Genomic DNA, 23038 nt, shown 5'->3' with positions numbered 1-23038 from the left:
AGGGTGATGGAATTTTTCTGAGGTCAGATTCGGATTCAGCGCAGCAAAAACCTTCGGGTATAGTAGGTCTGGTCTCTGTTTCTGAGAATTGTTGGCCTGTGTAATTGATGTGGTATTTGTATTTTCTTTACCTTTCTTATGAGCATAAACACTTGTATTAAACTTACAAAATTAACTATTTATTAATTTGTTTATTAAAAAACGTAATTGAAGACATAAAATAATTATTCCGGATGTAACTTTTTCCATTCAATCTGATTCTCGTGTTTGTTTTGCAAAATTAGTTAATAGCGCAATAATTTTTTCAAACAAATGATTAAAAAAAATTCATTTTGCTAAGTAATGGCAAATTTGAAATCAGCGATGCTTTGAACCCATTAAAACTATATCTGGTTTATATAGTTCGTGGCTAAATAATCTTATGGTCATAGAAGAGTTTAAAAGACTGAGTTGGCGTTGGCCTTATGCAACATTTTTTTATGCGCCATATTGGACTCGCTATTGATATCTTTAAAATAATGATAATAAGTATTATAAAAAAAGAGGAGAATAGGGAGGATGGCGAATAATAAGGAAATGGATAGAGAAAAAAGAGGAGAGGCTGGTCCTAATGGGAGGGGATTTGAATGCATGGACCGGGGAACAAGGGGAAGAAGTATGGGATAGAGAAAAGGAGGTATTTATAAGAAAATCGAAACAAAAGGAAACGGATCGGCAGAAGAAAGAATAAGGAGGCTGATAGTTAGAATGGAAGCGGGCAACGTGATAGGCTCAGAACACTTTCCGGTAATCGCGACAATGAGATGTGGTAGCTCAAAGTGCAGTAGGGAGAAGAGGAAAGAAAATAGAGAAAATAAAGTGAAAATGGGAACTTGGGGAGAGGAAAAGTTAAGATAATTTAGAGAAAAAATCGAAAACGAAGAAATAGGGGGTCGGGAAGAGGAATAAACCGTGGGCTCACAACGTAAATGGGAACGTGATACGGATAAGGCCAATTTTCACATGAGATGTTCGTCTTATGATGAGGAACGTAAAAATGGGTGCCTGGCAGGTGTGAGTGAATGCGTTTACCTGTGGCGACCTGTCAAATATGCGAATTTTTGGCAGTTAACTAACGTGACTCCGATAAGGTTGAAAATTGGTGTACATGTAGGGGCTGACATTAGAAATAGCACCTGCGCATTACCAGGTACTTACCTGGATGCAAAAGTATTGCCAGGCGGCTTCGAAGTCGCCGGACATTCAGGTGAAATTTCTTGAAATTGATTTTACAGGAAAAAGTTTGAAACAAAAGTTGGCCCACTCCCAGAGATGCATATTTTCATTGGTATATCATTTTTTGATAAAATTGATACATTTGGAGAAAACATCGATTAAAGAAATACCATAACAATAAAAAGCCCTTTTTATTGACAAAAAGTGATTTTTTCGAAAATTATTAAAAGACAAAAGGTATTCTATTACAAGTATACTCCAAGATTAATAAGAAGTAATTGATCAAAATGTTAATATTTACCAAGTTATTCGCATTTTCCCTTCTTTTTCCCATTTTTTCTATCACCTGCTGTATCTTTAGCAATTTAAAAGAAGGTGTGATCAAAATTAGTACACGAATAAAGTAAGTCTTGTGCAAAGAATTGGCGTCAGCCACTTTTAGTTAAAACAATGACCGAGAGAAAAAGAGGAGGGGTTTAGGAGAGGCTGGTGGCACGATGAATGCAGGGAAAGCAAAGATAGGGTGAAGGAGAGTGTAAGGAAATGGAGGAAAGGGGAATTGGAAAAAGGAGAACTCAACAGTAGAAAGAGGGAGCACGAAAGATAGATAAAGGAGTAAAGACAGAAGGAGAAAGAAAGGTATATGGCAGAGGTAGAGAAGGTGTAAAAAAATGGAGGGAATGGAAGTGATAATTAGGGAAAGGGGAGGAAGGAAGGGTATAAATGAAGAAATAGGAATGAAAGAACGGACAAAGCACTTCAAGGGGCTGCTAGGAGGAGTGGAATATAGGGTAAAGGGAGAAGAAAGAAAAGTGGTCGCTGGCGATGAGGAAATTGAAAACGAGATTAGTAGGGATGAGGTGAATGAGGCGATTGCAAGGTTGAAAAGAAACAAGGCAACAGGGGAAGATGGCTTGGAAAATGAAGCACTGAAATATGGAGGATTAGGGGGGAGGGAAGAGATGTGGAGGATTTGCAACAAGGCATGGAGAGGAGAAGGGTAGCCGGAGGAGTGGAAGACAGGGCTGATAGTATCGTTGATTAAGAAAGGAGAAGGTAAAAAGGTGCAGGAATATAGGGATATCACACTCATGTCCGTGGGATATAAAATTTATGCGGAAGTGCTTAGAAGGAGGTTGGAAAGACAGGTGGAAGAGAACGGAAGTATACCTCAAAACCAAACGGGGCTTAGAAAAGGGTTGGGAAATATAGATAACGTTTACGTTCTCAATTATCTAGTCAATAGGAACCTAGGGCAGAAGAAAGGGAAGCTAGTCGCATTGTTTATAGACTTTAAGGCAGCATTTGACTCAGTTAACAGGAGGATCTTATGGGCAGCCATGAAAGAGAGAGGGGTAGACGAAGATTCAATAGAGAGGATAAAAGAAATATTTGTGGATATTAAGATAAGAGTGAAGATAGGAGATAAGAAAGGTGAGGAATTTTGGATAGGAAGGGAGCTCAGGCAAGGGTGTTCTTTGATCCCACTTCTGTATAGTATTCTTCTCGCAGATTTATAGGACAAGTTGAAGATGAAAGGGAAACGAAGGACAACATTAGGAACGGGAAAACGTATTCACTAGCATATGCAGATGACGTAGTGCTATTAGCGGGTGATGCAAGAGGTATGCATTTGTTGATGAGAGTGTTCGAAGAATATGTGAGAGAAAAGGGTTTAACAATAAATGTGAACAAGACCAAGATGATGTGTTTTAGAGTACGAAGAGAAGGGAATTAGAGTATGAATGGAAGATAAATGGCGTGGTGGTAGAGTTGGTTGATGAGTTTTGCTAATTAGGATTTTGGCTCGAAACGAGAGGAGGAAGCGAGCTGCAAGTGAAAAAGAGATTGGAATGCGCGAGGAAAGTAATGGGACAAGTATGGGGTATAGGAAAAAAGAGGTTGAAAAATGACTGGAGGATGAGAGGGTGGATGTTTGATGTATTAGTATGGTCAGTGTTAAGCTATGGTGTGGAAAGAACACAAGAGAATAGAAAGTTTGCATGGGAGATTTTTGAGATGGGTTTTGGGAGTGAACTAGAGTTGCCCAGGTTATATGCTGAGGGAAGAAATAGGACGAGAAAAATTGGTGGTGAGGCAAGAGCCTGGAACTTCGAAGAGAACCTAGAAGGTCATGGATAAAGAGAGGAGGGGTAAAGTGGAGCGTTCAAAATGGGAGGAGGAGATATATGAAATAAGGCGTGAATGTGGTATAAATGAAAGGGGTACAGAATGTGAGGAAATAGAGGAAGAGATGAAGGGAAGGTAAGGTGAGTAAAGGTGGGTTAAAATCGAAGATTCATGGTACAACAGCTGGTATAGAATGGTTATGGGGCAGGGTGAACCAGAGTACCTGAAAAAGATTAAAAAGAGAGCAAATGGAATAGAGTAGTGATATTCAGAATGGGAGAGGGTATAAGAGCCTGCAGGTATTGGATGAATGAAGAAGAGAATGTTTGTATAGTATGTAGGTATGATCAGGAAACATGGTTGCATGTGTTAGAGAGGTGTACAGGGGACGAAGGGGAAGGGGAGTGTACAGAAGGGAGAATTAAATGGATTCTGAATGAAAATTGTCAGGGGGAGGAATGGATGAAGAAGCTAGAAGATCTGAGAGAGAGAGAGAGCTGGTTGCAAAGATAGTAGAAAAAAAAGCCAAAAAGTGACTCCGAAAGAAGGAGAGTTACGAAGTAGTGTTGCGAATTAAAGTCAAAATTTGAAAATTATAACGGTGAGAGGAAATGGAAGCCCAGGGCAAAGTCGCAAGCGTTTAGAAATAAGAATAATAATTTAAGACTATAAGAAGCGAATAGTTCCTGAGATATTATAAGGCTTGTTTGTAAGAATACTTGTAATGGTTATTTAAAGGATCTCAAACCCGTAAAAGGGAGAGAGTATAAACAAATAAAGAAGAACGTTTTTTGAGATATTTTGGTCCGTCATATTGGAAAAAAAGTAATTCTGACAAAATTTGAGATGAAAGTACACATGTTAAAGATAATCTGTGCCAAATTTGGCGAAAAAAAACAACCCGTTTACGAGATATTTAGGTGGTCCGATTGACATGGAATTGCCGATATATATATATATATATGTATATATGTATATATATATGTGTGTGTGTGGTGTGTGTGTGTGTGTGCGTTTTTTTAAAACTCTTCACTTGATATATCGTGCAAGATCAGAGTAAGATTCTTGGTTTATTGAGGGAGCCAGAGCTTTATTAACACATAAAGTACAGTTACCCCTATTTTATAGGGAAAGAGGATTTACAATCAAATTTATCTTGTGAAGGTTTTCCTAACCTATCTTATTTCTATTTTGCTTACTTTAAAGTTTTTTAACTGGAGCTCGACCTCATTCTTGGTGACAGGAGTTGAGATGGCAACCGTAGGTGTCTGATTTCGATCTCTAATGCTTTGGCTGCAATTTATCGCTGGTGAGGTCGTTGTTTTGTATCCAGGAGAATTCCTTCCGTCTTTGTCAGTCTTACTGCACTGCTTAGCACGCTGTAGGACTTACCGTCTATTTGAAAAGCCCAATTTTTTGTGGAGTTTTCGGTAGAGGTAATCCTTCGTCGAATAGGAGTTATATTCAGTGTATTCGCTATTAAATTACTTACTGGCTCGAGTTTCAGCAAATCCGTACATTTCCAAAATTCAGGTTCTTTGGTCAAAGGTAGAGCAAGTTTGAACTAGCTGGCAATCGTAGTAGCTTCGTCGTTTTGCTTATGCTGGCATGGATCGTCAATTTGTGACGGGGAAATAGAAGTATAAATATACACTTGCGATTAAAACTGGTTTATTATAACTTTGGAAGTATGGCCGAAGGACATACTTTCCAATATAACAATTTAAGCAATAATGTCCATTCAGGCATCGATGAGCCGATTCGTAGTGTCATTAGCCACCAGGAAGGGGCTGTGAGGTGCAAGCGAAGCACATTCCACCTTAAAACTAATTTTGTGGTGTTTGCATAGTGACAGCGTTACACCGGAGATATTTTTGAAAAAAGTTACAAAAATACTGTTTGCGTGGACTGATCTGCCCCATTGAGTTTTAGAGCAAAATGTTCAACATCAAAATTGAACTAGAGGAAATTTTGACAAATTTGAGGACAAAAATAAACCTTCTATCTTCAATAGGTGCTGAGTTATGGTCCTTCAAAGAATCGGGATTTTTTTGAAAAAGAGTCGAAAATCCCAATTCTGAAGTGTGTATCTGTACACTAGAACCTGTTAATTTTTTAAAAATAACTGTTCAAAAATTTAAATAATATGCTTCACTCTATCATTTGTGCACATATTTAATTTATTTAAGGTGAAAACTCCCAGTAATCGTGACCAGGCTTTGAAGCTTTAATAGCCTCCAAAATACGTATGTGAGTCTCCAAAAATGAGTCAAGTTGTTTTATCGCGTAAGTTTTTTAAGTCTTCTAGAATATTATTTGACACATTAGGAAGATTGATAAAGGCTTGTAAATGAGTTGAGATTAAAGCTCTCTTGTTGTCAAATCTGGTCTTTAAGAGACTCCCAAGTGCAGATAAAATTAGCATCAGTTATCGAAACATGTCTTTAAAAAACCTTCAGCTTCGCCCTGTAAGAACAATTTAAAATAGTTTAATCTTGTTACATTTGACAGTTATTCTTTTTAAATTATCAAAGCATTAAATAAATCACGGAAATTCTCCCAATCCTTGTAGTCTCCTGAAAACTCTGGTAAAGTGATTTGAGGATGTTTAACAGGCAAGGAATCGTGACGAATAATTTGAGACTGATTTAAACTTTCATTAGCCTTAGTTTCAGGAGTAAGCAACACCAATTGATTATATGAAAAATCTCGCTCATTGAGATAAGCATCTTCAGTAGCGAGATATTTAGACTTTGTGAAATTTTCCAATTTCTCACGCTCAGCCCACCTAGTTCCAGTTTTAATCTCCAGATGCAGGGTTTCACAATTTTTCCAGCGTTGGGCAAGAAGTTCCATCCGCGATTTGACAGTAGCCACTGGTAGATTGGCCTTTACAATTTTCCTAAAATTGGTTTCTGTGGTTAGAATCGCCTGAGAAATCTCTGATAACTCAGAGAATAATGCATCTATTTTAACAAAAGGAGAAATTTACATTGAAAGATTGAAAAGTCTTAGTTTGCAAACTAAAGAACTGATTTACTTTAGTTTTAAAGTGCTGCGACAAGGCGAGCAAATTTGAGTGCGCAAGCGCATAATTATTAATAAAATGTCAATAAATCATCACTGAAATACTACAGTCTAAATTATTATTTTGTTCGCCAGAACGAGCCTCTCTCATCGTGGGTAAATTAAAGTTGTCATCTTACCACTGGAGAAGGTTAGAAATCAATGATGTCTAAAATTAAATGTGTTGACAATCATCAAAATATCAGCTGGCAAACTTGTTATTTCTTCCTTCAGGTGAAGAATAATGAAAGACGGATCCAGTGAAGAATGACAGCATGAAAGAGTACAATACAGACTGTTTGGAGAAGGACGACTGCATCACACTACGTGCGAAGTTTTCACAAGGGCATGTGATACTTAAAAAATTTTCGATTTTGCCAGTTTTAGGTTCCCCGGCTTTTTTTTCTAGAATAATAAATATTTTGTCTTAATAATTTGGGAAATGATAGCGAACATGCTAATGGACGTCCCCACACACTTTTTTTGTAGGTTGAATAAAAAAAGTTTTAATTTAGCAAAATGTGATTAATTTACATAGCGCTTAGGAAATAGTATCGATTTTTTCAGTGTTAGATTCCCCCGACTTTTTTCCTAGGATAAGAAATATTTTCCCTTCAAAATCTGGGAAATGATAGCGAACATGCTAACAGACGTCCCCACACACTTTTATTGTGTTTTTTTAATCAAAATTTTTTTGATATTGCTAACAACGTGCGTGTATATTTCGAGGTTATGTGTGTTACAATTCACCTGAGCGTTACTTCCAAACTACACAATATTTTTGGCCGAAAACTTTGGACTTAAAAATAAACATAGTAACTAATCTCTCAGAATTAACCTTGTTTGCAGGCAATCAAAAAAGTTTATATGCTCACTTTGGTCTTTTCTGTATTAATTTTACACTTTCGAATGTTTTTCCACGATCTTCTATTCGGCCCGAAGGACCATTTGTTTAATGTTTAGGTTTATAAATAATTAATTTGGCCAGATTAGGAATAGACAGAGAAGAAACGTTAGAAATAATGAACAGTTTAAGTTTTATTTTAAGTATAGAATACTTGGCAGACTAAGACCATTTTTGAGAACCACACAGATCCCTCACTCGTTTATATAGACATTTTTGTAAGGTGTGAGATTTAATGTCTTTATTGAGTCAATCACTTTACTGACCCGAGAAGATCGGACAACGATTTGTCGCGATTCACTGCTGCTCACACACTGTTTTTCTCAAGGGACAAGGCTATCATCACACACTCAAACTATGAAATCACGTGACTTCAAACATTCCTTTAAATAATAAGGAAACTGAAAATAGGTTTGAAATAGGCGATGTCGATAAATTGAATTATTATCAATCGCAGAAAATCTCATAAAGACTAAACATTACAACATTAAACAGATATCATGCGTTGTTTGACTTGAATGTTCATTTTAGTTTGTTTTTTTGGATTTTGAAAATGGTCTAACTCTGATAATTTTCTTTTTATTGAAAAAAGTTAAAGAAATAAATTGTTTGAGTTTCTTTGCACTATGAATAACCGTACGTAGAATTTGGAAATCTTGAAAAATGTGGTTTCAAAAATTTTTGGGGCGATCAAATTCTGAATTTTCAACTTTTCGGCCGAATTAAAAAAGTTAGTATGATCATCTTGTGGGGCTTTAAAAAATCGACGTTTTTCTTCTCTTGACTTTATTTCATATCATGCGTTGTTTGGCTTAAAATTTTAATTTTAGTTTGTTTTTTTGGATTTTGAAAATGTGTCAAAGCAGAATCCAATGTGATCAATTTTTCGAAAGTTATCGTACCTACAGAATACAGACAGACAAACACGTTTGCAAAAATCGTTTTTTCTGACTCAGTGAGTCTCAAAACGTGGAGATTTGATCAAAACAGACAAAAGGAAATTTTACATAAAAACAATACCTTCTTATCAGGATAAGAATGTAAAAAAGTGCCTGATACTCTATCTCCAGGGTCGTGTGGAAAACAGTTCATTTAACAAAATAATCTTTTAATTTTTGCCATTGTTAACATAAAATAATAAACGTTATAAAACTGATTCTTTTAATAGAATTTTTTATAAGTAATACATGAACAATGTAAAATCAGTTTTTATTTTACTTATTTTCGAAAACAGATTCTAGAAGTAATTTTACAACATGAAGTGTATTATTTATACGGTTGTTAAAGAACCGATTGTTTAAAAAAAGTAGAAAAAGTGCTTTCCGAACATACAGAGCCTTTCAAATGGAAAGTGTCAAAGTTTCATAGTCATCACTCATGACGTATATGAGCTAAAACATTTTTTTTATTTCACGCAGAATTTAGTCCTCTATAATTTGAGGCGTTGGGTGCAAAAACAACTTAACCCGGGTCAAGTTTTGGGGGAAAAATGTCTTTAAGTTTTGATTTTCTTATGTCTTAAAATATAAATACAGTAAAATTCTTGTATAGTCCCGATTTCGGGGCTGACGTTGGGTGACAACAAACTCATAGCCTGATCGGCTTTTGTTTGTTCACGCGTGACTGCTCGTCTGAGTGACAGCCGCAGATCCCGCGCAGCACCTGTTACACCTACATACGACGCGGCATCAATTCTCGGAAAGGCTATAGAAGGGAGGGCTATTGAAGATTTTCACTATAATTTCAGTCTGTTATTCTTGTTAACTAGTTAGTCTAATGGTAATAGCTGATAGATGCACGTGTTAGAACACTTATTCATCAAAATTATTTATTTAAATAACTCAAAGTAACTAATGAAAGTTAAGTTGTTTTAGCGGAGAACGGGTAATTCCTGCGTGAAACGAGGATATTATCGTTAGAAAATTATGTACACATCTTTATACAATAAAACAATTTGCGCACACAATATCAATACAATAAATAAACTATTACAAATTTATTTTGGATTTTATAACTATATTTTTATCGGGATCATAACTTAACATACTTCTATCCCATTTGTCTGTTCTTACACGTGTCCTTTTACCTTTCGTACTACTAAAATTAGAGCTGGAAGTAGTCACAGTGGTTGATTCGTTCATCTTGAAAGAAAAAATCTCAGGTCTTAAAATTCTAGCTCGTAAATTTTACGCGGGCAGAGAGAAGGTAAACTCGACTTTCTGACAGTAGCGCGACAGGAAAGGTGAGTTCACCGCGGCTTACGCGACAGCATTTTATATATTTTTAAATAAAGGGTCATGGAAGACAAATATACACTTTTCATCAAAAACATCTTAACTCGAGTTAAGCTGTTTTCGCACTCAACGCCTTATTTGTAACCTAACTTCAACAAAGTAACAAAGTGGTTAGAGTGCGCGGTAAAATACACTAGTTAAGGTAGTTTAGGTAGGATTCAAATTCTCGGCGAGTGCGATTTTTAAAACCGTTAAAGCATGCGATTATATGTGTAAGTAACCGTATGTGCGAATTATGTATTTAATAATGGTGTAAACATAATTGTATGGATGCTTTTGTATTTCATTTTTTTAGTCGTCGAAGAAAACTGCTTGAGAAAATAAAGCTGGTTAAAGAAATATAAATTTATTAAACATTAAAAGAATTGTATCAAAAGTATATAATTATTCAACAAAACGTAGCATAGGATACTAATTTGAAAAGAAAGTTCACATCTTTAGCTCAATTTGTGGAAATTTTGAAAATAAAAAATAAATAATTGTTTAAATAATTACATAATGTTTTTAGATAAATTAACTACTCTATAAAATGACAAAAAATTACATTTCCATGAGAAAATACAATATTTTTTACACTTTTTGGAAATAAGTAATTGTTGAACTAATTTATATTTGTTTAAACAATTGAAAATTGTCGATTAATCTGTCTATAATTCCAATTAATCACTGTTTCTCACAATTTGAATAAATATTGAATGTGGTGCCATCCAAGAAAGTTTCGTTTTTAAAAGAATTATCAGAACCGCAACATTCTGACTCGTTAAGAAATCGATCTCTGAAAAAGAGCAAAGGGGTTTAACTCTTAGGATTCAGCTCCCAAGAAGATTCAAAACCTGCAAAGAGTCAGTAAGTCCGATCTTTCCAGTCTTTCGTTCCTCTACTGATTCTATCCATACAAGAGTGGGGGCAGAGTTCGTTCAGTGAAGATTTACTCTTCGGGATTCGTTCTAGGCACACGCGTGCCTGCTTGAATCTTTTCCTGAATTGTTTGCGGAGGGATGACGTCGGCCCTGAGGGATTGGATGACACCTCTTTCAAGCTACAGTTATCCCACAGAATATATCTCCTCGTGATTTACTCTCAAACCCTGATGTTTATTAGAATTCGTGGAAGTTTTCTGTAAAGTTTTACTTCAATTGACGTAGCCATTCAGGAAAGTAGGAGAGTGAAATTTTGTGCGGTGCCGTGAAATTGAAGTCGCAGCGCACACTGGGATGGAAGATAAAAAAATTGGCCGAAAACAAATATTTCATCGGATATGTATGACACTTGGTACGACAGAGTTCCTGAGGTCACTGATATCTAATTTGAAGTAAAAAAAAATACAAATTGAAAATGGCGGATCCAATATGTCGGCCAAAATTGTCAAATTTTTACACATTTGTATTAAACTTGGTATGAAGTGTTTAATGCGTACAATTTAACTACATTTTGAAATATCGTAAATATTGTCATTTAAATCGATGACTAATTTAAAATTCTGAGGAATTACAGTCATAAATTGGAACTGAACTTTTTTTCCATTTGTTTTTAAAGAAGGTTTGACGATTGCATTCTCATTGCGACACTCGCGCTTCCGGCTTGTTAATTAGATTATAGAGTAAATTCTCTACAAAATTGAATAGCATATAAGAAGTGGGCATATTTTTCACATTTTAAAAAATTTACTACGTAGATACATTAAAGCGTAGGCTTTGATTCCATTCGTTCAAAATTCAGTTTTAAGCCAACTCTATTAGGTGTTTTCATTTAAACTATCAGCTAACTTCACTTCGTTAAAAGCTGAGGGGAAAACAATGGATCAAATGCACAGAACAAACCTTTATTTCTGTAATATCTTGGTAATTAATAATAATTATTATCTTTTTCATTTTATTAAATAGTATTTAAAGAATAAAAACTATTTTTCAAATACACTTATATAGAAAAAATTAGCTTTTACGAAGATATTCACAAAATAGGGTAAAAACGAACGGAATCCCATGCATTAGGTCCCTTGTTTTCCCCTCAGCAATCTACGAGGTGAAGTTAGCTGTTGATTGAAGTGAAAATACCTAATATTGATTAAATGATCTAGAACATTTTTAATTTGTGTCCAATTGAAAAAGCTACTGCTCGAGAAGTAACTAGGAGTGGAGATGATGCGATTCCGTTTTCTGTTTTGTCGCGTTTTTCGCATGTCATCCCCACTCCTGGCTACTGCTCGAGTGCTCGTTCGGCTCTGCTTTCCGAGCCTTCAATAATTCTATAAACAAAAATTTGCATGTTTTAAAAATTTCCAGTGTTGAAAAGCATATCACTTTTTTAGTTTGGATCGAAAGGGAAAATGTCATAAGGATAATTTTAAAGTATTCTTGTCGTGTTTTGATTGTTAATAACAATATCATTAAATAAATTTCCCAACTGGCCGTTTCATCATAGAAAAAAAAAATTTTTTTCGTCAATTATTGTTAGACTAATTTTTTGCGATAATTAATCAACGAAATTGAGAAAAAAATAATTTATAGAATTTTTATAACATTTTTCAAAACAAAAACAAAGATTTATCATTTTTAAATGCAAAAGAGAAGCTTTTTATTTAAATTATCCGACAATAAACTTACAGTGATTCGAAAATTGGACATGAGACTAAAATCTGCATAAGATATTTACAAATTACGCCAAAAGCTACTCACATAAAAATAATTTAAATGCAGCTTCACTCGCTTGTATAAACGAACAGTGTGATTCCTCTTGTGAAACGTGTGCGAGAGGCAACCGCCGATCGGTGAACTTGGAACTATCGATTTAGCGACATTTTCGAATCATGTTTAATGAAAATGTTTCATATGAATTTTTTTCAAAACTATCCAAAATAATTGCTTATAATAATGTTAAATATTATTCTTATACATGACGTGATAAAAATCGTTATTTACTGACTTGATTATTTGTTTATTAATTATCACCAATATAAACAAATTGTAGTCCAGTCACATATTGGAAATAACTTTGTCTACGTAAAATTTATAAGCATAGACTTTTTGTCTACAAAATTATTCATAAGAAATATATATGTCAATTACTAATCAATATAGTTGGTTCATTATTACAATTAAGTTTTTCACAACAATGATTGAAGAATCAATAACTTCTCTACGATCAAAAAGCAGATTGTGACATTTTTTTGGAGAAATTGTTATGAATTATTATTTAGGGTCTCATATCCATTTCTTAAATCATTATTAGTTTATTGTCGGAAAATTTCAGTAAAAAAACGTCTCTTGTATGTAAAAATGATAATTTTGTTTTTGCATTAAAAAATGTTCATAAGAAGCACATAAAATATTTTAAAATCAATTTCGTTAATTAATCGTCACAAGAAATGTTATCCCAAGAATAATGAAAGAAAAAATCAATTTTTTCCACCAGGAAACGGCCGGTTGCGAGAGTTTTTTTGGTGAAATTGTTATTAACCATATATATTATTTATGTCCAATAAAGCTCAAAGTACAAGTATATGAACATCTATTGAAAACCCGTGTGTAATCAGTGGGGCCACTTGGCATAGGTGAAACTTTTATGGATTAACTTTAAAATTTGTTGCGAGAAATCATCGTGAGTTTAGAGGATATCACACAGAGAGAGAAAGAGAGAAAGAGAGGCAGAGAAAGAGATTACATGCTTTTCGGATATCGAAGAGGAGTTTTTAGAGTAATTGTGAATCGCCGAACAAAAGGGAGACGCGAATAGAGGGAGAAGGTATAGACTATAGAAAATATACTTACAAGAGAGAGAGACAGATATTTCCAGTCGTTCGGTTGATCGTTTATTTCAATTCACTCTCGTCCCAAAATAATTTTAACTTCAAGAACACAAGTAAGCATTTGTTTATAAAAATTGCTTGTAATAATTGAGTTGAATATTATTCAAATTATTTCCGTATTATGATTGCAGGTTCAATAATTCCGGCTAATACTGGGTTCCTTCGATTATTCTTTCTTGAAATTACAGTTCACGAAAATCTGTTAAAGAATACGATCTGTTTTTGATTATGAACAGTAAATTCCTATTCCAGATCACTGGTCAGTACGAAAAACTAACAAGGAAAGGACAGGTCCCATTTAAAATACACATCGGTTACATTTTGTTGACTAGTTTTAATGAGCATGTTTTTAATCCATACTGTACGCCGATTACAAATATTAAAATCCCACGTTATTTTATTATAAAATTATGAAATGAGCATGCTGAATTTTATCTCATTTTCATACGCTGGTGCACTGCACTTCATAAAGCTTTAATTAATCATCTATTATATGTATCTTTGAAATACATATTTGTTGTACCTGTACTGTGAGATTACCTTCTTCGAGTAGCCTTCACTGGGAAAAAGGGAATGCGAAATGCTAATTTCTTTAAATGATGTTCACCTCTTGAAAAATTATCTGCACAATTGATTAATTTTCTCATTACTTTTTATACTTTTACAGCTTTACAAATCAACCAAGATTTTTCAAATTCATCATACATAAAGGAAAACAAAGATCATGACAGGGATGATCGAGCATCGTGATATAATGGAATCCATATCGAATCCATTAAAACCTTATCAAAATCAATGTTTAAGTCCATTAATAATACCACCTTCCAACTCGTTAAATATTGACGAGGTGGACAACTCAGATTACCACTTTGAAACCGTGAGGCTGCAGAGTTTTGAAAATTGGCCATTAAGTTACATGGATCCATCCAAGCTTGCAGCAGCTGGTTTCTATTATACTGGTGAGAGTGATAAGGTAAAATGTTTCGAGTGTCAAGTTGAGATACGTCAGTGGTTAGAAGGCGATGATCCAATGGTGGACCATCAGCGGTGGTCAGGAAGATGTAGATTCATTAGGAAAATATCTTGTGGTAATGTACCAATCGGAGTAGATCCAGATACAATTCCTGCACCGAGACAGCGAAGTCGTGACGTTTGTGGTCCTTACGGAGTTGAATATCGACCAGGATCTGGACCAGATTGTTCCTCGATAACATCTACAAGCTTTCAACTGCCAAGCTCAGCCAAGCTCGGATGTTTTGGAATTAGCCGACCTAGAGGACCTGTGCATCCAGAGTACGCTAGTTATGATGCGAGACTGCGAACTTTTGATTCTTGGCCAAAGTCAATGCCACAGACTAAAGAACAATTAGCAGATGCTGGATTTTATTACACCGGAAAGGGCGATCAAACACTATGCTACCATTGTGGGGGAGGTTTAAAAGATTGGGAACCAGAAGATGATCCATGGGAACAACATGCAAAATGGTTCTCCAAGTGCTTTTACCTTAATTTGGTGAAAGGACAAGAATATATTAATGATGTCACGGGTCAACACATAACACCACCATCTAAAGAGGTAACATTACAATTTTAATAAACTCTAACCGTGATATGTGTGTCTTTTAAATTAACTTCGGATTTCGACGCAGGTACACTTTGCATTTCGAATTTGTTAATTATAATATATTGTTATGAAAGAAAACTTAAGGATGCTTTTTAAAGTTTAATGAGGGTAGTGGTAAGAAATAATATCCAGCGGTTGAGTTTTAAACACCGATCGTCAGTTTCAGTTGGAAATAGATGACAAGCCATTTCAAATTTATGTAATAAATGAAGTTTAATGGTTTGTTTTAAAAAATAGAGTGTTATTAAAGGTTTTATATATAATGTTTTTAATTACTGGATGCTACAGAAATTTAGCTACGATCCATTTTATCAGAAAAATCGTAAATTTTATAGAGGTGAACGGTCGCGGTTTACAAGTTAGGAAAAACGTTGACGTACTTTTCGAAGAATTTTCTTGTGATAATTCCATCCTAAACAGTTCGAAAACTTCAAGAAATATTTCCCGCACTTTTAGAAGACAATTTAGATTAAAACAACAGGTAATCCAGCGTTCTATTATCGACCTAATTGTAAAAAACAACGGCAGACTGTTTGATGCGAAATTACGCAAAAAGGCTGAATATATAATTAAAAAAATTAAAATGTTTCAAAACAATTGAGTCTCCCGCGATCAAAACGAGACACGCTAGGAATGCTTTGGTTTCAGTTGGCCTCTTGCTTATTCTCATTCTTGATTTTTTCAAGTCGGATTTTCAATTTTTTTGAAGCATATCCAAGCATATAAACAAGAGGCCAATTGAAAAAAAGGAATTTCGAGTGGGTCTCGTTTTGATCGCAGGAGGCTCAATTTTTCGTAAGTCATGAATACTTTGTAGAGGTCTGTAATTTGTACCGTATTTATGCAAGGTATTTTTAAATTAAATAATCTTCAATAAATTTCACTTTAAAAGTATTAACTTTTTTGTGATTCTTATAGTTCAGGGCACCGTTTACTTAAATAAATAATATTTTAAACATCAAGTCTGTGAAGTTAGCGGGGGACGAGTATTTCGAAGTTAATTTGAAATTACCAATATACAGTAGGACGAAGATGTAAAAAAAAACACTTTTGGTGTTTCATAACGTTCAAAATTTTCCAGTTGGTGTCGTATCCTTAATACAATTTTTAAATAAAAAAATTATCTAAAAACTTGTACAAATATGCGTTGATTGGCCCGTGTTTGAATTGGTTTCGATCATAATGTAGGGAAATAGATATAAAAACTCGGGGTTTCGTCAACGTTTTAAATTACCAATATCTCCGAACGCTTAATTCTTCGCAAAATCTGTAAAAGCACACCAAAAAATGTGTGGATGATTTCATTAAAAAGTTCGGAATTGAATCTGTAAAAAGAGCCCTAGAAACTAAAAGGTTGTTGAATAATTTCTGAGATATTGATTACTTAACGAGTTGTCGAAAAATCTTGTTTTTTACAGTTTTCCCTATGATCTGTTAAAGGCCTTTGTCAGTGAACAGATGATCATTTTATAACGGAGATCTCGTGGTCTGTGCTTTTAGATAGCTGATAAATAGAATCCTACTCCATGGAAATTATTTTTCATTTCGCGAGTTCATTTTGAAACCGGGAAATCTTCGAGACCTGGAAAAAACCGACAAATATCAGCGAAATTATTTTCTAACCTTCTAAGCCTTTAAATTTTAATTTTAGAAGCAACACTTATCCCAGAGCCTTATAACGTACGTTGCGCTAAATGTGGCTAAAACGAGGGATACGTCACTTTAAAATTCGGTGTGCACTGATTGCATGACTGCACTGTGCAATTGCGATGATTTTGTCGTACATTTTCGTAATTTGTCATAATCAACAAAATATTTTTTATAGACTTTTTAAAAAATGCCACTTATTTCCATTAAAATGAGAAAGAAGAATCCTAGCGTCAAAATCTCAATAAACTGCCATCGCATTTTTTATCAGCAATGGAATTTGATAACGTAAATTAAAACGAATCCCATGCTTCAAAGGAACATTACTTAATGTTAATGTTCATACTCATAGAAAATAATAAGTTGGGATATATCAGGCCTTGACATATCTCCCAAAAATGTTGCCAGATATTCACTTTGCATTTCGAAAAAACAAAAACAATCAAAATAAACGTTAGAGCTATGAATGGATCTAGGTAGCGCAAGTAATGACAAAGTCTTCTCGAATATGGTGTTTATTCAGAATCATAAAAGTATCTGAAACACCAAATAACTTATTTAAAATAAATAATTACTAATTCAAGTGTGAGAAATAAGTTACTTATATTGTCCTTCGAAATTATATACATACTTGAAATATGTAATTGTTTATTAAAAATGAGTTATTATGTATTTCCTTTTTTATTCATCCTTGCACATTTACTTTATCATTCTTTTTTTACTAAGAAGATTTTTATATAGTTCTATTTGTGAGAGTTATTGCTATTTATTATTTTAGAAGTGTATAAATTATTGGTAAGTTTAACTTGCATAATATAATACTTCTTGTAGAGAATATTTTTAGAAACACAATAAGCTGCGTCAATAATAATTTAAAAAAAATAATTGTAATTTTAATCTACAAAAAATAGACATGGCAAACACCAAATAAGCTTTTTTATATGTAAAATAAACAATTACATTTTTAGCTAATATGGAAATAAGGTGAAATTCTTCTGTAGCGCCGATTTTTGGGCTAACTGTAGGCGGGGACTAATTCATTATAGCCCGCTTCGCTATTGTTTGTTCACGCCTGAGTGCTCGCCTGAGTGACAACCGCAGATCCCGCGCAGATCCTGTTACACATACTTGCAGCGCGGCGTCAATTCTCTGAAGGGCTACTGAAGGGTTTCACTGTATATTACTTAATACAACATTGATTTTCGAATGTGTTTAAAACTCATTGTATGATACTTTATAGTCAAAATTAATTTATGAAGACGATTTGAAAAACATTTTTCTTGATCAATATATCTTTAAATCATTTTTAAATGAAATTTTCATTTTAGTCGGCGAAAAGGAATATTAAAGTACTTTTGAAAAAAGTACTTCAAATTAAAACAATATAACATTCCCGGAGGGAAGCCACCCCGGGCCGGGCAGCTCCCGAGGGGGATGCCAGCCCGGGTCCAGCCATTCTTCAGCCCCCCCCCCCCCATGAGACCCTTTCATTGTCATGAGGTTTAAGGCTGTTCCAACAACTAAAATTAGATTAGGAAATTGATTCATTTAATTGCAATTTAATTTATTACCATTTAAAACACATTTGAATTTTTCTCAGCCGGTTCTAATTCTCTCGCTTGAAGCGTGCAACCGCCCGCAGTCCAGTAGACCGGCAGTCAAGTATCCTCCTTGGGTACCAGTATTGGGAAAAAAATTGTAGGGTGGCGGCCTTGCCTCTCCCTGAATAATGCAAAAAAATTTGTGAAATGCTGCCGTACTCGATGCTGTTGTCCAGTAGACTACGCCCACTACCAAGCAACTAATCAGAGCAATCTACCGGATACCAGTCAAGCGTTTGGCGCCGGGCATCTATACACTGCCTTTTAAATTTGTATGGCTTAAAGGGGTCACCCCTTGTGTCCGGTCGAAAAAATCGATTTTTTGTTGCCTAAATTTATTCCTACACATGTGTAGAATATGCTGGTGAACTGATATTTCAATATTCGAAATCATAGGAAAGTTACAGCTGTTAGAACGACTAAGTTTACTTAATTGTTTAAGGTCATGTGGCGAGAGGGTCACGTGACCAGATTCCTACCTTACCGCCACCTTTCTTATTTCCCTACTTATTTTCACATGAAGCACCACATCAAGTTGAAAATTTTGGATAATAAATAAGAAGCACTACGAAAGGTGGGCCTGGTCCTAAACTTTAATAATTATAAAAATAAAGTAAAAAAAATTATTTACAACAAAAAACTTTGTTCATAATTGTACAAATTTAGGATCAGACCCACCATTCTTAGTGCTTCTTGTTCAGTATCCCGTTTGGTTTTTTGATTTTAAATAAGCCGTTCGCCCGGAATCATGCCAGCCATGGACACGTTTTTTTGACATTGGTGGCTTCGAAGTGGCGCCATGCGCATTATAATATAGATTTTGGGTTCAAACTTGCACAATTTACTGTTCAAATGGGAATAAATATATACTGAAACGTTCAAAGTTGTATATTTTTATCGTTTGTCAACAAAAAAAAAATCCTAAAAAAAGGTAAAATAAAACGGGCTGTCACACGGGGTGACCCCCTTAAGAGGACTGGGGACATGATCTTTTGTATGGTTATGTTGTCCACTATTTTCTTCGAAAGTACAATGAAGAATATGACTTATATGGTATGCCTGCATTCAGAAAAGAATGCTCTATGTCTATATTGTTTTGAAATTGTAATAAACATTTGTCATATAAACAATAAGCTTAATCTGTATTGATTAAATTTAAGGCAAGTAACTACTGATCCTGGCGGCCAAATATTACGGAGATATTTAGGCACGCCCACGCTGTTGTACTCACTGCACTGCATACCCCTTACCTCACCCTGGACAGCTGCAGGGCCCTAAGCAACTAAGGTCACAATGCTTACGTCAACTGTGTTTCACATCTGGCACTAAGCTTCAGAAAACCTTCCTAGTTTCATTTCTGAATTTTCTCCTGAGTCTCCAATGAAAAGAACGAAATTTGAAGTTCCCAAAAAATTTGTGAAAAATACTTCTCTGGCGTTAAACGGATTTGCACGTTTCTTGAAATTCTGAATGGAATGATATATACTTTTAGGAGTCACTTTCTTCATAAAAATTTAATACAATTATTCTTCAAAAGTAGGGTAACTTTGACCAAGCATATTTTCAATATCATCAATTATCATTACAATTTTACATATATCCCTTCTACCGTATTTCTTTGCGAATCGAGGCGTACCACAAAATTTATAATTATTAATAATGTTTTTGCGGAAAATAGTCTCAAGAAGTCGAAATAAAGTTTGAAATGTTAAAAATGCTGTATTTGAATATTCCCCAAAAAATTGCGAAAAACACTTCTTTGATGTTCAAAGGATTTGCGTGTTTATTGAAATTCTGAGTCGAATGATATATAATTTTAGGAGACACTGTTTTCACACAAATTAAATACAATAATTCTTCAAAAGTATGGTGACTTTGACTAAGGTTATTGTTAATATGATACAATTTTTTCATGAAAAAAGTGACACCTAAAAGTATATATCATTCTATTCAGAATTCATTCTATTCAAATCTGTTGAACATCAGAATTTGAAATTTTGAAAATGCTCCATTTGAATTTTCATTTAATCGAAACTCTTTTTTGGGATAATTGCGAAATATACTTGCTATCCAATAAAAGTTTGGACTGGAACGAGGGGAGGGACCTCGACCCAGGAATCTAGCAAGACCGCGTTAGCTAGGATTTTTAACCCTTCTACCATACTACAATTGTACATTCCAGGAGAGCCAGTTTATAGGGATCCTTTCATACATAACCATACACATGCAGGCCGAGGTCCGTTTGACCCCCTCGTCACCCTCTTGTTACAGCTGCTAATGGCTCAGAAATAACTCGAAATGTGCTTTGAAGATGTGTTCGACGGTTCTGAATCATCTAAATACTTCAAGTGTGGGTCAGGATCATGAGAACCTTGACAAGTCATACTACGACATGTTACATCTGCGATAAGTCACAGGGTTGTGAGTCACAATTGCGGTATGTATCATTTAGAGGAAATCTTAATGCGATATTTGGCTTGGGAGGCTAGAAAATCGGGTGATGGAAAGGGTTTGGAATGGATAGGAGTAGAGATGATGTGGAACATTGCTCATGTAATGGAATAAGAGGCTTCGTTGAAATCGAACGGCTGAAAGCGACCCCTTGGACGGTTGACCGAGTCCCGAGCGTTACTTCGCAGTTTTCGGCATTTCTCAGACGTTGCGTGTCGGTATTAATGAAGTTGAAAATGTTGAAAAAGAGTTACCACCGGAGTTATAATTACGGGAGTTGTCCAAGCATCTCTTTACCATATTAAATAGGTAATTCGCGTTTTTTTATTTTATAAAACAGTTTATTAAGGGACCTTAATTAAAATTCCAAGTTTTCTAGAAATGATACCCGTGCGCCCCGGAGATATGTTTGAAAAAAATTCCAAAAATCGTGTTTGCGTAGACTAACCTGCCCCATTGAGTTTTAGAACAAAATTTTTAAAACCAAAACTAAACTAGAGCAAATTCTGAAAAACCTGAAGGCAAAAAAAACCTATCTTCAATAGGTGCCGAGTTATGGTCCTCCAAAGAACTTGTATTTTTTAGAAAAAACAGGCGAAGAAACCCAATTCTGAAGTTTGTATTTTTATTATTAATTTTTTTTTTTTATTTTTTTTTTGAGTAATTCTAAAAAAATACAATGATCTAGCGGTAATAGGTCATAAGTTATGGTCTCACAAAGTTGAACATTTTTGACTTATTTTTCAGGGCAAATTACTTGTGTTCAGTTTTTTTCAAAATACTTCACTTCTTGGTAAATCTACGCAAGTGGGACAAGAGAAAAAGTTGTAGGGCTGTAAATTGTGCGTAAACCTAAAAAAAATATAGTCTTCTAGTTTTCATAGATCAAAAGTGATGACTATTAAAAAAAAACAACAGAATTTTGTTCCCATTTTGAGTTATTCGCAGCCAAAAAAGTTTCTTCAAGACTGCTCGTTTCGTACATATCCTACAGAAAAACGTTACGGAAACAAATTATAGAGGACTAACTTCCGCATAAAATAAAAAACAAAATGTTTAAGTCACAAGTTATGACCATAAAACTTTGACCCTTTCCATTCGAAAGTCTCTTTATGTAATTGAAAATGTACCGCGTATTTGAGGATTTTTGTGACATACGTGCATTTTCAGTTAATTTCAAGTGCATTTGATGCATTGACTAATGGATTGACTGATCAAATAATTTGTTTACGTATTCTTTTATTATCAACAATTAACAATTATTGTTTCCTCTGCGATGATTAGTTTATCAATTTTTGGAAGTCTTAACGTAAAATAATACAACATTAGAAAACTAATCCCGTTAGTAATATTTTTTATAAATAATCAATAGGCAATATAAAACCAGTTAACTTTTTTTTCATATTCCGACAACAGATATTCTGGGAGTGATTTGCACAAAGTAAATACATTAAATATGCACACAATTGATAGAGTGAAGCGTATCATTTAAACAATTGATTGTTTCGTAACAAAAACGGAGAAAAAAGGGAACTTGTAGTGAACTACAAATGCATGTATGTTACCAAAATGCTCAAATATGGTCCCACTTCATTTTACAGTTCAGCCAGAGCCTTCCGAATGGAAAGGGTCAAAGTTTCATGGTAATGATTCGTGACCTATATGAGCTAAAACATTTTATTTTTTATTTTACGCAGAATTTAGTCCTCTATATATTGTTTCCGCAACGTTTTTCTGTAAGATATGTACGCAACGAGCAGGCTCGGAAAAACTTTTTTGGCTACAAATAACTCAAAATAGCAACAAAATTCTGTTTTTTTTTTAAGAGTCAATGTTTATTAGTAGTGGCATTGCTTGCCAGACAAAATATTGATTTTATAAAAATGCTCGAACATTTAAAAATACGACAAACTTTTTATTCATAGCTTGTTACACTATATTTTTTGTTATATATATATTCGGTTCGGTTTTGATTCCTCTAGAATCAAACCGAAGGGCCTATGACAAAGCCACCGTACGCGTCATCGGGTTGCGTATAGAGAGTCCCTGTACCAAGGGTTTCTGCTGAATATGGTTACAAAAATAAATAGGCAGTCGCGGACAATTGTCCAGGGGCGGTCCCGAAGGAATTAACCCCCAAGCCAATGAAAATGAATTCAATGCGATGGATCGGCGGGATCTCGTGACCTTTGGGTGGAAGGAGCAACTGAATCACGACTTGCTAGACTGCTACAATGCGAGTGTGGCCCGTGAACGGGGTTACATGGCACGGCTGCATGCTCTGTGGTGCGAGAAACACCC

General features: G+C 34.7%; 1 protein-coding gene across 2 annotated transcripts in view; it reads left to right on the top strand.

The window, feature by feature from the left end:
- The window catches only part of LOC117168808 (baculoviral IAP repeat-containing protein 3-like), a 92852-nt gene that overhangs the window by 21361 nt on the left and 48453 nt on the right, over nucleotides 1-23038 (top strand). For both annotated transcript variants that reach the window (XM_033354639.1, XM_033354640.1), the window contains exon 2: nucleotides 14082-14990. In XM_033354639.1, the coding sequence (XP_033210530.1) occupies nucleotides 14139-14990 (852 nt within the window). In that variant the 5' untranslated portion in view covers nucleotides 14082-14138. The remainder of the gene's footprint in view (nucleotides 1-14081; nucleotides 14991-23038) is intronic.

Source organism: Belonocnema kinseyi, chromosome 3, assembly GCF_010883055.1.
Source record: "Belonocnema kinseyi isolate 2016_QV_RU_SX_M_011 chromosome 3, B_treatae_v1, whole genome shotgun sequence".
NCBI lineage: Eukaryota > Metazoa > Arthropoda > Insecta > Hymenoptera > Cynipidae > Belonocnema > Belonocnema kinseyi.
Note: the sequence above shows the minus strand (reverse complement) of the source record. Positions and strands in the feature narration are given on the sequence as shown.